This window comes from Vitis vinifera, chromosome 3 (assembly GCF_030704535.1).
Source record: "Vitis vinifera cultivar Pinot Noir 40024 chromosome 3, ASM3070453v1".
NCBI lineage: Eukaryota > Viridiplantae > Streptophyta > Magnoliopsida > Vitales > Vitaceae > Vitis > Vitis vinifera.
Window position 1 is genome coordinate 10939895 of NC_081807.1, and position 15938 is coordinate 10955832.

The 15938-nt window shown below is 33.5% G+C and overlaps 3 protein-coding genes across 5 annotated transcripts; 1 reads left to right on the forward strand and 2 right to left on the reverse strand.

Annotated features, from left to right (window-relative positions):
- Nucleotides 1-3214: 3214 nt before the first annotated feature.
- LOC109122337 (putative ubiquitin-like-specific protease 1B) lies at nt 3215-4022 on the reverse strand. Of its 2 annotated transcripts, none has more exons than XM_019218890.1 (4): nt 3917-4022; nt 3591-3826; nt 3409-3484; nt 3215-3242 (listed from the first exon to the last, which is right to left on the reverse strand). In XM_019218890.1, exons 1-4 carry the CDS (start codon nt 3965-3967, stop codon nt 3228-3230), a joined length of 378 nt encoding a protein of 125 aa, XP_019074435.1. In that variant the 5' UTR covers nt 3968-4022; the 3' UTR covers nt 3215-3227. The 2 variants fall into 2 exon arrangements, with proteins under 2 accessions (XP_019074435.1, XP_019074433.1); XM_019218888.2 differs by having other exon boundaries at nt 3218-3326.
- A 279-nt stretch (nt 4023-4301) lies between these two features.
- Nucleotides 4302-6218, reverse strand: LOC104878867 (uncharacterized). Its single transcript, XM_019218862.2, has 5 exons — nt 5644-6218; nt 5351-5491; nt 5162-5245; nt 4489-5039; nt 4302-4398 (listed from the first exon to the last, which is right to left on the reverse strand). Exons 1-5 carry the CDS (start codon nt 6130-6132, stop codon nt 4302-4304), a joined length of 1362 nt encoding a protein of 453 aa, XP_019074407.2. The 5' UTR covers nt 6133-6218.
- Nucleotides 6219-10377: 4159 nt separating this feature from the next.
- LOC104878855 (ubiquitin-like-specific protease 1A) lies at nt 10378-12728 on the forward strand. 2 transcript variants are annotated; one of them, XR_009465367.1, is made up of 5 exons: nt 10378-11801; nt 11877-11969; nt 12092-12232; nt 12316-12416; nt 12516-12728. XR_009465367.1 is itself a non-coding variant. In XM_059735732.1 (4 exons), the coding sequence occupies exons 1-4, from the start codon at nt 11880-11882 to the stop codon at nt 12724-12726; spliced, it is 543 nt and encodes a 180-aa protein (XP_059591715.1). In that variant the 5' UTR covers nt 11824-11879; the 3' UTR covers nt 12727-12728. The 2 variants fall into 2 exon arrangements, 1 of the variants encoding a protein (XP_059591715.1); XM_059735732.1 differs by lacking the exon at nt 10378-11801 and having other exon boundaries at nt 11824-11969.
- Nucleotides 12729-15938: the final 3210 nt, after the last annotated feature.

Genomic DNA, 15938 nt, shown 5'->3' on the forward strand with positions numbered 1-15938 from the left:
CTGTTAATGTTATTGGTAAGTTGGGAGGTTTGTTTGGTTTGATTTACTACATTAGAAACAGTTTGCTGGTATACCAATAGTTTGCAATGGCGCCCTTCAAATCCTGATCTACCAGGGTTCAGGACTATTGCACATTCTCATTGGCACGGGCTACTCAGGGTTCCTAAATGATTGTGCATTTTGCTAATTTTGTGCTTCAAACCATGTACAGGTTGTTATAGAAAAAATAAATGTGGTAGAAAACCAATAAATATTTGCTTCGCATGATCACCTTCCGTATCCAACCACAACCATCATAACTTGACATAACCAGAAAAATGAGAAAACAATAGTATGATTAAATAAATATTGAGAGTGAAAAATTGTCGGGAGAGTAAAATTTATCGAATATGGTTTAAGGTAGTGTCATGCTGCAATAAGTAATGAAATTAACTAATAAAAGTCTGAAGCCACAGAATGGCTACATTTCTCACGGGTGCGTTAAAGTAGTACATGAGGTACATTAAGGCAGTACTTGAAGACCATTAAGGTAGTACCTTATGTGCATTAAGGTAGTACCTGAAATTTCTTATGATTACATAAGGTAACATAACAATGTCATGTTGCAATAGGTCATGAAATTAACTAATAAAAATCTGAAGCCACAAAGTGGCTACATTTCTCGTAGGTGCGTTAAGGTAGTACCTTATGTACCTTAAGGTAGTACCTGAAGACCATTAAGGTAGTACCTTATGTGCATTAAGGTAATACCTGAAATTTCTTATGATTACATAAGGTACCGTTGGAGTAACCTATGAGAACATAACAATGTCATGCTACAATAGGTCATGAAATTAACTAATAAAAATATGAAGCCACAAAATGGCTACATTTCTCGCAGGTGCGTTAAGGTAGTACCTTATGTACAGTAAGGTAGTACCTGAAGACCATTAAGGTAGTACCTTATGTGCATTAAGGTAGTACCTTATGTGCATTAAGGTAGTACCTGAAATTTCTTATGATTACATAAGGTAACCTATGAGAACATACAAATTTTTTATAACTTAGTCATTCGGTAGGTTATGTAATCATAAAAAATTTAAGGTACTACCTTAATGCACATGAGGTGCTACCTTAATGACATGAGGTACTACCTTAATGTACCTAAGGTACTACCTTAAGGCACCTTAGAGAAATGATGCTCTTCTATGATTTAAGTCAGAATTAGTTCATTGCATTACATATTACAGCATGCCATTATTATATTCTTATTGCTAACTCATTCGGTAGGTTATGTAATCATAAAAAATTTGAGGTACTACCTTAATGCACATGAGGTACTACCTTAATGCACATGAGGTACTACCTTAATGTACCTAAGGTACTACCTTAAGGCACCTTAGAGAAATTATGCTCTTCTATGATTTAAGCCAGAATTAGTTCATTGCATTACATATTACAGCATGTCATTGTTATGTCCATCATAATTGCATTACACATTACATATAAAGCTTTTTATCACCATTAACAACTACATGTCATGTCCTACTATTAAATGCATGTCCATCATAATTGCATTACACATTTCGTGGGGTTCAGATTACAAACTACTGGAAAATTTTCAATAGCACTTTCAATTGCTACCATGGAAACATGCATCCAATTATCCTGATTATTCTCCTACGACCTACATGTACTTCTATTAGGCTGAAGAGAAGGAAAAAAAAATCTCATCAAACACACTGTTATCTCATAGATTAAATTATGCTTCTATGTTCTACATAACATAGTCATCTCATTCCAATATAAATGAAAGTACCTGGGCACAAAGCAGCGATATCCTACTCAAGTTAATTAACAATTCAATTTCAGTCAATCTAATGAAACAAAAGTTTCTGATTAGCCACATTGTTAGCATCCATGGACTGTAATTCTTCAAACAAATGGCTTATGCAGCGGCCCACATACCATTCATCAAATACAAACACAATGAAGTTGAAACATATCTGTTTACTACATATGGCATACAAATGGTTAGAAGCCAAAATTAATACTTTCCAATTGTATATTAACCGAATTTGTCCTGACATTTTTCTCATCGTCATTTCAGTGTAATTTAATATCATGTCCTCTCGTCAAACACTGCCTATTGTGCCTCATTTTTTCAGCACTTTGAGGTTGTGTTTCTCCAGTTTCTGCATTCATTTATCCATCTCCATCATTTTCTACCCCATCTCTCGAATTTTCTTCGTTCTCTACTTGGAAAAAGTCACGAAAACCATCCCATAATCAACCAATGGACCACCAACCAAAACTACAATAATTTTTTAGTAGATACCAAATAAAAGCGAACAAAACTATAGGCGACAAAGCAAAAGCAGTTACAAGCATTGGCTTAAAATCCACATCTCTCATATGAAAGCAAAGTACGAATTCTTGTTAAATTAATTTATTTGTGTCTAAAATTGAATGTATTTGAAACATTTATTTATGAATCAAACATAAATGGCCAAGCTTATAAAAGCACGTTCCAAATGCAACTCAATATGGCATACAAATTTCTTTGTCTTCTCAAGTGTAATCCATTATAACATAATATTTTTCATATCATTTTTCAAAGTTCAATTCATAATAACTGAAAATTTAAGTTCAAAAGTGAGCTCAACAAAACTGAACTAAGAACAAAAAAACTCATAATTTTAACTACACAGGTCAACTTCGGAATTTATCACATAATACTATCTTATATGCAAAAAGGCCTGAAAATAGTGTCAAACTCTAGCTTATTTACTAAATATTATAAGTGTTTCATTTTCAATGCAAATATAGGAACAACTATTTCAGAGGGAACTTCATACTTTAAAGAACTAAGTTGAGAGTTGTGCAATTGGTAGGTCCTCCAATGAAGGAACAATAGGGTAATAATTTGACATATTAACTAGCTAACAAAAAAATCACAAGACACATCAGTTTTTGGAAAAAAATACCGTTGTCATTCAGTACCTTCCATTTTCTCCAATTTGTTAATATGCAAATTATTGTCCATTCTTGTCCAAAAACAAAACTTACCTTTATTAACTTTGTAACTTAAAGTCATGAACAAATAGCTTGACATGGCTGAAATTCATCAAAATGATCAGAAGAGGAAATTAAAGGGATAACACAACTAACTTCACTACTTACAAATGCAAAACTAGGTGTCATTCTACGAAATACCTTATTTTGACATTTTCTGGTCCGATAACCTCTCACAATCCACATGCCTGTATAATATTTCCCCTAACATTGTTGGCTTCATTAAGGAGCAATGTCACAACCATTTGCAACCTGTAAACATGCATTTTCTCCTACAAATAACATTAAAAATTATTTGCAAGTGTATACAAAATTGGAAGATATGATTAAAACATGTTGTAACGCAACACTAACCTCTGCAACTGCTTGTGTTAAGGTAGCCCCATTCCAATATTCCATGTACTTGAGTGCAAAAATACCACAGTCATACCTAGAAGACCATAACGTTTGGATTATCATACACATACATCAATCGTCTAACGCATTTTAACTACAACTTTATTGCAACCAAAACTGTCATTCACAACAAAATTTACCCATTTTTTTGTTGCACTAGATCTGGCTGTACATGGACCAATTTTGAAACCTCCACATTCACATGAATTCCATGTGCATGCAATGCTCTCTCCAAAGCCATTGATAATCGCCTAGTGGAAGCACTAATGTAGTTCCCTCTTCGTAGTGGCAGACTAGAAAGGATCTCGATACGGCCAGCCGGAATGTTCAGCACATGAAGGTGCCAATGGTTATTCTCGCATACGGGAATGAACAACTACATTATCAACAATTGAATTGTTAGGGTCTATGTTGATAGATATAAGCCACACTGTTAGGTAGCTATGAAAGGAGTATGTTAATGTACCATTTCACAGGACGCTACATCGTGTCCCACTATGTCAGCTTGAAGAAACATGCGTGATCTGTCAAGTATTTCTTCTTTTCTGGCTTTCGGTAAAAGACTAGCAAGAACAACCTGTTCAAATTGGGGATTAGTCAATAATAACATAAACGAATACAATTTACTTTTCCTTAATGTAATAAATAAGTCTCGAAAAGTGTGTACCAAAAATGAAGGATCGAAGTAGTGACAGCGTCGTGGATGTGGTTGGTTAGCATTCAACATGCGAGACGTAACACCAATAATCTAGAAAAAAAAAAAAAAATTCGGTACTCAATTATTAGCCAAGTTTAAAGCATCTATTATTGGAAAAAAATAATGTGAATTGGGTATTCAGGAAATTGGAGGATTAGTAGCTTACAATGTTGTTCACCCATCGACCTTCATTAAGAGAAGCGAGCTCGGTCCTCGTAATAAACAGTCCGTGCATATCACATACAACCTCGCTGAAATGTCATAAAGGATTATGTTAAATCATGCAATAGAGGCATATTTATGCACATTAAATATGGTTGCAAATGAAATTCAAAAACTACCCTGGATCAGCATCTTCGTCCAAAGCAAAATCAGCTACCAACCTATCCTTATGTGATATTTTTGGGAACAGTTTAAGGCATTGTGCAACAAATGGAGATTTACAAATGGCAGGCCTTTTCACAATCCGCCTACCCGTCCGTTTATATTTGTGACTTGAGGTTGGTATGTCTAAATGGCTGTGAGTAGCTATTGTGCCAACATTTTGGACATCTTCTACACTTTCCAAGTGTGGGTAAGGATAGGATTGGTCATGAGATTCTTGGTGTAGCGATGAGGGTCCATGGTCAAATGCAGATTCATGTCTTTCAGTTGGAGAATGCGGTGCTGATGGTAGGCTGGGTTGTTCAACAAATTCTTCAGCTGAAAGCTGAATGTCGCCTGTCGTAGGAGCTGGTTCATCTTGGACTTGGGCTAAAGGCTGGGCTGGAGTAGCTGAACATCGGTATTGCGACCCAAACTGACGGGAACGCAATTCAGCAACATCTTCAGCTAATGAAGAGGCTAATCTCAACAATTTTTCTGAGTTTTCTACCATACGTGCTTGAATTACCTAAGATGAGGAGGAAAAATTTTTAAACAAAAAATCAATGACTAGAATGAGGCGAAAAAATTGCATTACTGTAGTACAACTATGCATATGTGAACTTGGCTATCAATGAAAACATTTACTACCTCAGTAGCATCATCAGAAGCCGATGACTGCCCACCTGCTGCCTGTGCATGGGAGTGGGCAGCAGATTCTGGTAGTTGTTGAGTCTAGAAAGGGTCGTTAAACAAAAATTAGAATATATTTTTTTAAATATGGAGATAACTTGGATAAGAAAATTTTTATAACGAAAGAAGTGTACAGTTGGACCTTACATGGACATGACCATAACCACCAAATGTGGCAATTTCAGCTGATAACCGTCTTTTGATTAGGTCATCACTCCATGCAGCAAGTAATGGCATAGTGACATCAACCGTGACGGATGGCAAATAAAATTTTGTCATGTAGAAGAGCTGTGAAATGACAGGAAAATGTAATAGTTGAAACACATTCAACATCTTTGAATACGGTTTAAAATAAATTATAATTTAAATGAAACTACATTAAAAGGAGAGAATGTAGTAGACATAATTAAAACAATAGATTCATTAAGTCTTAACTGTACCTGGAGAAAAATAAGGCAGCCGCATATGTAAGTTGGCTGGTTTTTCTGGTATTCTCTGATTCCATCCTCTATGTAATGTAGGACAAATTTTGACCAATTCTTTTGGACACCAACGTCACCATCCCATATGGTGTCCCATAGGTCATGTATTCCTTCAAGCTTGGAGTTAGGTGCGAGTAGGGTGGCACATGCAAAAATCAAGAAAGTCTTCCTAAAGTCATCACCAATGGCTAAGTTCTCTAGATTTTGCTCCAATAGACTTATGGTGTAGGTGCGATTAGAGGTGCCTCTCCTAGTATGCACCACAATCTTCTCACCACTACATGGGATGCCCATAATATTGTCAACATCTTGTGCTGTTACCGAGACAACAACGCCGGTAGCCATATTCAGTTGATGGTAGGCAGTGTCATAATTAGAAATTATCCAAGAACACAACTCGTAGCGTAGTTCTGGACAAGCCAAGTGTAGAAGTCCTCCAAATCCCATTTCTATAATGGCGTCTCGTTTATCATCGGGAAGCCTCGCAATGACTGAAATGAATTTTTTGCCAGAACACCGTGATTTTGGCAGTTTCACCTACAGTCAGTGGGCAATTTCTATCAGTATCAAAACATATCAATATAGGGGGAAATAAATAAAAAAATTAAAAAAATTTCAATTCAGTTTACAAAATGTATTTTGTTGGCAACCTGGCTGCATGTAGCTGGGAGGTGTTCTTTTTTTTTCCGCCGAACAGTGGCCATCTATATATTAGTGAGGAATGTGTTCAAGGTATTCAATGTTAGTCGCAGACTGTGCAAAGTACAGAAAGTGAATAGAATGATCAGCAACGGTAGGACCAACAGCAACAGCAAATGCCTAGGAAAACTTATTTTGTTAGGAAATAACAATTCTGATGAGATTGTACACTTCCCAAGAAAATAAAACATCTTAATACCATGGCATCCACAAAAAAAAAAAAAACAAAACCATGTATCTCCACTAAGGCAAATTTTTTTTTCACTGTACATTATAGCAACACATGTGGAATATATTAAAGCCATAATTATGATCACTGCCCCTAACAAGCCATTTTCAGTTTGTTCATGTCATCAACAATTACTTCCCACAAAGCAAATATACTATTTGGTTAGTGTTTTTGAAAATAATTTTATGGCATAGATACAATACAATTTTCCACTCATAAAAAGACAAATACAAAACTATACTCATCTCAAATTTAAAGACTTAGGAATGTAATGTGGTCCCCAAAACATAACTCAGAAAAAATGCGTACCAATTCTTACCTCAACAACGCATTAAACGATTCAAAAATAAATAAAATCTGCAAATAAAGTAAGGCATGACCAACACTTCACAATGCTGTCACTTATTTTTCATCCCAAATTTGTAGTCAACATTCATCTTTTACATGCTTACTGCTATCATTTTATCATGTCTCAAATCAAATTCATAAAACAATAACAATAACAACATACATTCAATTCTATCATGCAAAGACAAAGGACAAAATAATAACAACATACACACAATGAAATCGGTATTCAAATTTAGTAAAGCAATAACAATGACAAACGACCAAGCAAATAATCTGTTTAGGGTTTAGTAGTAACTCTCATATATACCATTAAAATTGAAAGAAAATTTTCATCGACTAGTAGTAATACAAATGAACCAATTTCCCTAAAAATCTAATGACAACAGAATTCCTGGAAAGCAAAAAAAATATTTAAAAATAAATAATAATAATAATAATAATAATAATAATAATAATAATTTATTTTCTCTAAATACGAACATATCTTTAACCAAAAATAATTTATCCTATATTTCATTCTACAGAAAATGAAGTAAATATAAGAAACCCTAAAATAAAACACTTCAAACCCTAAGATATCTGCACCATCCAAACAAACCCGTAAATGAAAACTCACCTGTGATTGATTACTCGGAAAACACGCATAAGAGGGAAAATTCCAGTTTCGTTTTGAGAAACCTGAACGGAATTCCAACTTCGATGATGCAAAAACAAGATATGTCTTCCGTTTGGTTTACTTCAACGTATTGGGAAGATGGGTATCAGTTTCAGCTACTCCAGACGTTTAGAGACAAACACGTTCGACTAATCGGGATGTTAAGAGAAAAACAGAGAAGTTTGAGATTCGGGGAAGATGTGTATCAGTTGGGTTTGTTGGACGTGAAGGTTTTGGCTGATTCAGATTTGAAATAACCTTCTGAAATGGCAAGTTTTTGAGATTCTGGCTTAGGGAAAATCTTAGATTTGGTTGTTACCAAACTAAAAGGCAGATTTAGGGCTACTAAGAGCAAAGTTAGATGTCGTTTGGCTTAAGGTTTTTTTTTACTAAAATGAGAGAAAGAGAGAAAGGGACACCAAAAGTCGGGTCGGGTGGGTTTTTTAAGAAATTATCAATTTTCACAATTTTTTTTTTAAGTATGACATGGAGGCTATTTGGCTACTGATGCATAAGACATTGAGGGCATTTTTGGAAGATAAAATTGACTCAGCACAGAGTGCACAAATCTCATATTATTTTGCCCATTAATGACTGCTTTCCATATTTGAAAAACTTGGGATTTGAATATCATATTTTTTTTAAATAAGGGCCCTAAAACACAAGTTTCCCAACTATTTTTTCGGTAGATACCGAAGTGGTATTGTAGAAAAGTGGTATTGTAGAATTTTCCTTGGATATTATCTACATTTCATTGTCTGAGAGCCTTTAAGTTCAAGTGTTGCATTATTATTATTATCTTTTATTCATTTATTTATTTATTATTTATTATTTATTATTTTTTACTTCTATAGAATTACAATGTTAGAGTATCATATATATCTCGTAATTTATTTATTTATTTTATTCTAATATCCGATTTCCACTATTGGATATTATCTACCAATAAACTTCATTATTGGATATTATCCTCTTTCCATTTCCTTTCAAATATAAAGAAAGTCTAATATAATTAAGTGTATGTTTTGATAGTGATTTTAGAAAGCGCTTCTAACTTTTCTAACACTAAAATTTTGATCATTCAAATGTTCAAAAGTCTAGAATTTTATTACATTATAAATGAAAAATTAATTATATAAAAAAAATTATTTGAGATTTAATTTCTAAAATTTTATTAAAAATATGTGGTAACGACTTTTTCTATTACATTAATTTATTTAAATAATTAAAATTATTAATAATTTATCTTATCAAATTAATTTTAATTCATAAAATATCATTGATAAAAATCGAAATTTCAATCCATGGTAGAGATTTAATCAAAATACACATGGATAATTAATAATTATTTATATAGAGTGAGGAAAATTCACTACTACAAAAATAATTTATGGTGTCACTATTAATGGTGTCACTTTTAAAATAATGACACCATAGGGATTATAATTAATAAAGGTGACACATCATATAAAAAATCTTCAATTGAGGTAGTTAGATGATATTAGTTTTATATCTATAGTGTCATTTTTCGGGAAGTGACATCATATAAAATAAATTTTTTTTAAGTATTATAACTTAATGAGCCCACTTTTAGAATTAATAATGAGGGATAATATATAAAAAGCCCATTGTTTCCATATGTCACCCACAATCCAAAAAATCTCAATATATAAACCCTATATAAAATCATGATCTTCTTCTACCTTTTCTTTCACCCATAGTCAACACGCTCACAAAAACCAACATTCTTCACTTTGTGAACTCCCAGGTAACCCTATTTGTTGGAAATTATATTAATGTAAACATGTTTGATGTTTGTGTATCTTTTAAGTTATATCTTCAGACTCGATGCTCCCCCGAGTGAGTGATTAGAGATTGAAAAATTAGAACCAAAGCAAAAGGCAACCATAGAAGAAATAGGATTTGATAGCCTCTTGCAACTTTGATGTAGGAAAATTGATCATGAGTTGTGTCTTTGGTTGATAAATAGTTTTAATCCGAACACTTATATGTTAAAGTTGTATAATACTTGTATCAAATACCCCATTGATGTTGAATTTAATACGAGATTGAGGGCAAGAGGGTTCAAGATTGGTATGAACAAAGATGTTAGCCATAAGAATGATTTATGTAAAAAATATTGTGATAAAAAAGGGCGATTGCCATTAGTGATGTTAGAAAATCAAATTAGGGAGGATAAAGAGGGTAAAAACGATTTTAAAGTTCATTTTGTATTATTTGTGTTGGGTGCATTATTGTGCCCAACAATGAAGCTTTTTGTGAATCGTTCTTTCTTACATCTTGTGGAAGACATCGATTCAATAAAGAAGATGAATTGGGTAGAATTTGTGTTGTCTTATCTTGTGCACGGGATTGAAGAGTTTAAGAAGAAACAACAAAGTGGGGTTTGTGGTTGCTTATTGTTTTTAATGGTAATGTCCTTATAATTAATTTACATCATAGTGAAATACGATTTTGTTTTAATAAAATTTATGAACTAACTATATATCTATGTCAAATATACTTATAGTTATTCTACCACGAGCATATATCGTTTGAAGAGAAATTTTTACCGCTATATACTCGACCTTCTCCTCGGATTACTGCTTGGGGAGATGATGAAGTATTGGACAGGAAACGAAGATGGAAAAAACTTGGTGGATATGCAAATGAAAATGTAAGTTATAGTTTTGAAAGTCGTTTACTATTGATTTAAGTTTTTAGTGATTTAAATCTGATATGTATTATATTTTGATGAATATATTGTAGCTCAAAATATGGGTGATAGAAAATGAGATAAGGGATTGTGTTGATGGAAATGCAACGACAATGGCAAGTGAGAATGAGGACGATGAGAAATTTGTAATTAATCTAAACAAAGATGTTATTAAACGAGTAAGTTTTACAATATTCATCGTGACTATCTATATTAGCATTGAATCTTTGTATTATGATGTTATTAATCACGTTCGTATATATCATTAGGTTGATGGTGGGAACTTAATGGAGATAGATAAAACCTTCCAACAATTAAAGACACATTTAATTGATATGGCTTATGGTGCAAGTAGTAGTAGTTGTGATCAAATTTTGGCTAAATTTGAGGAGAATTATACTATAGTGAAAGGTCTCTTCCTTAGGTTAAGCGAAAAACCTTTGAGAATGCACGAGGAAGGAACGAAAAATGACATTCTCTCATGCGAGAGAAGTTTGGAAGATACGAACAATATAAATGTGAATGAACATTATCTTCACACTTTGTCAAATGAGAAGTTATCCACCGAGGACTTGAATGAAAAGAATAAAGATGCATGTGCTACATCAATTGAAGTGCATATCATTCCAAACGAAAATCAAAATATTTTACCACTTCCAATCAAAAGGAGTAGAAGAGATTATGGAAAGGTATGTATCATATAAAAGAAAAAATTATTTTCTTTACAACTACTTAACCATTACATAGTAAATAGATGTATATTAATGACATTTTCCATATTAGGAACCATTACGAGCATTATGTGGTTATCCTAATCATGTCATGAAAACACGTACATCAAAGGAGAGGAAACCAAGTAAATTCAAGGTCTCCCTGTTTGTACACAATTTAAGGAAGATGGTAAAATGTGAAGTTTCAGATGTATAATACAAATAGTTTAATATCATTGTTCTTATTTTTTATACTTAACATATATAGTTAATAATTATGTCTTGTTTTCGATTTAGTCAATCCTCATGTCTACTCGTGAAGACGTGGTGGATACTCAATCATTCAATGTACTTCAATCTCTTGTCGTTGATTATGTTTTCAATAAAGCATTGTCAAAAAGGTTTGTCGTGTCTAGAACATTCATAGATGTGTTGTTACAATTTTAGCCTTCATATGCTTCCAATTTAGTCAAGTTTGTTTGAACATATTATTATTTTAGTGAGCTTCTTGTTGACTTTGGTCATGAACATGGAGTTCGTGGAGATTTTGAGTGCTTACGTCCTAGACAAAATTTGATGGATGTTGTAAGTGCCTACTTCATTTATATCAAATGCGTGCTATATTAGTTAAATAAATTTATTGAAGTTATTGTTCAATAACAGGTAATAAATCTAGAAGCCTCAAAACTAAATTATTTTGAAAGACAATTCATAGGCATACGAAGTATAAGATGCTATCTTCCCACGCCATTTTCAGTAAGCTCATATTTCTCTTGTTTACTTACATATTAAGTACAATATACTAATGTTCGTATTATGTTTTCTTATTAGCAAATGATTTTGTGCGGGAGTCTTCATCCTTTTTTTGATAGAAAAACATCCATCGTGAGTAAGTACATTAGCGAATTGGATGATTGCGAGAAGGTTAGTAATTATTTGTAATGTTTAATTGCATATATGAAATTTAGAGTAGATATCGTTTTCACCTATAATATACTAGATTTTTTGTGGTCCAACTCATATATATTGTTTTCCTACCTTTATAGCTATTTATTCCAATGCATGACGATTGCCCTAATCATTGGTATCTATGCGTCATTGACTTCAAACACTTTGATATCCAAATTTTGGATTCATTACGATCGAAGAGTCGGGATGAGTTCCGGTTTAAGAGTGTCAAAATAGTGGTATGCTTTCTGATTTTTATTTTCCTTTTTATTTGGTTTTTTTTTCTTTTTTATATTTATTAACCACTTTCAAAATAAATTAGGTTGAATTTTGTCAAACGTTCTTCAAACTGTATGACATAGGGAAAGATGTCTTCCAATTCTCCATTGATTGGGCTCCTTCGATTCCGACCCAAGATAATGGGTTAGTATGAATACATAACTCACATTAATATTCTTTTTTTTGAGGTATAATTAGATAACCATTCAATAAGTTGTTTTGCTTTTCTTTTCTCTTTCTTAGGTGGGACTGTGGAGTGCATGTCATTAGACATATGCAAAGATTCAAAAATGGTGATTCGATGACGAGCTCAGACTTTTGTAATTCTGTTAAAATATGTCGAGAAATAACATGTGATTTAGTTATACACGAGGGAAATAGAGAAAAACAAACCATTGTGGCTATTGTTTGTACAAAGACGTCGACACGAGCAATGAAAAAATTATTATTATGATATTTGTTATTTTTCTAATATTTATCATTTCCATCTCCACATATCGTCATGTTTATTGGGAAGTTGTGAGATTCGATGACCATACATTATTAATGATTAAGCCCATTTTATTTGAATATCCAAATACTCTTCTTTCAATATGGTAGGCAAAATGAAATTGTAATATATTGGTATCATTCATGTTCGACATGTGTGATTTTGTACGATCTTTAACCTAATCAGATTTGTAAATATTCATTTATCTATACTAAAAATATGTACTTAGTACATTAGTAGACCGGTTGACGAATGATGTTCAGTCGATAAGAACCAGTCCAACGATTTAGCTAAGTCCACTTTTCATAGGCATATGCATTATGCCAACCGGTAGAGAACATTCCTCATATGGATAATGACCCTATGGATGCAGTGTGAACTCGTTGAGGATTTGTCCCAACCATCTCAAACAATTTTGGATGCAGAATCACCCAGTGTCGGCGATCAATTGAGTGACTGAAGAATTTTCTAAAGCGAGTGAGCAATTTTTTGAGTTGTGGAAAGCGGTTGATCAATGAAGAAATTGTCTCAATCGGTTGACCAATGATTTGACCAGTGGGAATCGGTTGACAAATATAGCAAATTGGTTGAGGAATTTTTTCAACCGGTTGATTGTTTTTTAACCAGTGGCAACCGGTTGAGAAATTTGTTCAACCGGCTGAGGAATGTTCTCAATCGGTTGAGGTTTTTTTTGTGGCAACCGTTTGAAGAATGGTATCAACCGGTTGAGGAATTTGCTCAACCGGTTGAGGGTATTTTTAACCAGTGGCAACCGGTCGAGGAATTGTATCAACCGGTTGAGGAATTTTCTCAATCGGTTGACGTTTTTTGTAACCAGTGGCAACTAGTTGAGGAATTTTCTCAACCGATTGAGGATTTTTTATCCAGTGGTAACCGATTGAGGCCAAATCTCAACCGGTTGCCTCATGCAATGCTATTGTGCAATTTAGGAGTACGACTACCGTCCACAAAAAGGGTATGAGTTGTACCAATAACTTTCACTATGTAAACATTCGACAAGGTACCATTAAGTTCAATTAAAAGGTTTGAAATTGATGGAGACTGGCATTACAAATTACCTAACTACGATTTACCCATTTTGAGTAAAATCACTAAATTTACCTATTTCATATGAATTACATCATATTGATTACTTTCCTATAGTTAACTCATAACCACCTAATTGTCAAACTTTAACCACAATTGAATTTAATTAAATCCGCATAATTAACCGTTTTTTTCGACATGATATAAATGAATCGGTTTCTCCAATTACCAATCATTTTATCACTTGTTATCAATTAAATTATAAATGTAGAGGATATTGCATTCTATCAATCAACTTGACTCTTGATCAAAATTCAAACTTTTCATTAAATAGTTAAGTTAAAAGTACACATTAGTGGAAGTGATAACATCAACTAATATAAATACTGATTTAATACCTACCATCCCTTACTCCGTTAAGGAATAAAAAAAAGGTTGCATATCCTTTTCATTTGGATATTTGTTTGGATCCCCACCTTGACATGGTGCTGTCATATTTTGTTCATGTTGCTGAAATCCTGCTATCTGCACATGCACATTCCATTGTTTTTTTCAGTTGTCCAATTCCATTCCAATTAATTAAACCTAATCATTAAATAATGCATAGCTCAAATTCATGTCAAAAGTGTTTCTTTATTCCCGATCTTACATTATTAAGTTCACCACAATCTATGTACTTGTCAGATCGGTCATTCGACAAATGCTCCCCTTACATTCCCTGCATTTTTCAATAATTAAGTGTTGTCAATTATTATTGAATTAGATGTTATCAATGTTTGGAAATTATATAACAAGCCTATTGTACATACATGTACGGTTGCAAAAATGTCAACTGATGAATTTGTTGAAGGCATCATTTCCATTTGAATGTCACATTGGGAAGACAAATTAGTTTCCTACTACGTACTCATAATGCCATCAAAACAATTATGTTAGTTATTTATGTAAGTACAACTACAAAAATTAATCTTAGGGGCAATTTTTTATTGAATATGACATACCATATAACCCTGCTGAGCATTTTGAGGGATTGTAGCTTCTGGACACTTTCGAATTGTGTGACCCACTCTTTTACAACGACTGCATCGTCTTCCTTTTTGAACATTCATTGCCACTTTGCCTGGATTCCCTTTAGTCTTCACAATATTTGGATCACGAACTTGGTTAGTACCTGTCACTCCATCTGCTGCTATTTTCTTCCCTTTCAAATTATAGTTATAGAGTTCCTCCATTCTCGCCGTCAAATTTTCTATTTCATTTTTCGCCTCTATAAATGAAGATGACGTATCTGACGCAAAGTAGGAGAGCTTGTTGCACATCGAACTCAATGAACCATATCGTACAAACCGATCCATGTCGTTATCCGTCTCATTCATTGATACTGATCTTGTATACACCTTTGCTAACTTTGTCCACCTCTTCATAATACATGACTGAGGAATCTCTTCCAAATGCTCCACCTTCATAATGACCACCATGTGGCAACATGGGATGCCAATTGACTCAAACATCATGCATGAGCATTTTAATGTTTCAATATCCGGGCAAAATTGTACTTCCCAATTTAAGTTCGGGTGTCTAAACTTAGATAATGTGTATGCTCGCATTGAATGATCACTTACAAGACCTACCACAAAGAATAACTTTGCATTTTTCATCTCCTCACGAAATTTAAGGAAAGATTCTTTCGTGTATACCGTCACAGCATGATTTTCAAGTATGGATAGTTTGGTTGAAAGCACGGGTGAAGAATTGTTCGACTCAAACTCTGTCTTTGCCTCGTTTTGTCGTATTCTCAGTATGGCTCTATCAAATTGTTGTACAAACTCATATAGTCGCAAGCGAATTTTTAAGAATCTATTTAGATATGCATTCATACTCTCACACCTTTGTGTGGTTCTCATCCCTCCAAAGAAATTTCCACATAAATACGCCTCTGCCTATCTTTTACGTTTCCCATATATCTCGGTCACCCAACGATTCTCATTAACTCCCAAATTTGCAACCATTTCATGCTAAACCTTTTCAAATTCTTCTTCATTCCCACGCATGAACATGCACCTTGCAAAGATGCTTGAGAAGTCCTTAATATGCACATTCGTGAATGCATTTCGTTGCAAATGCCATGA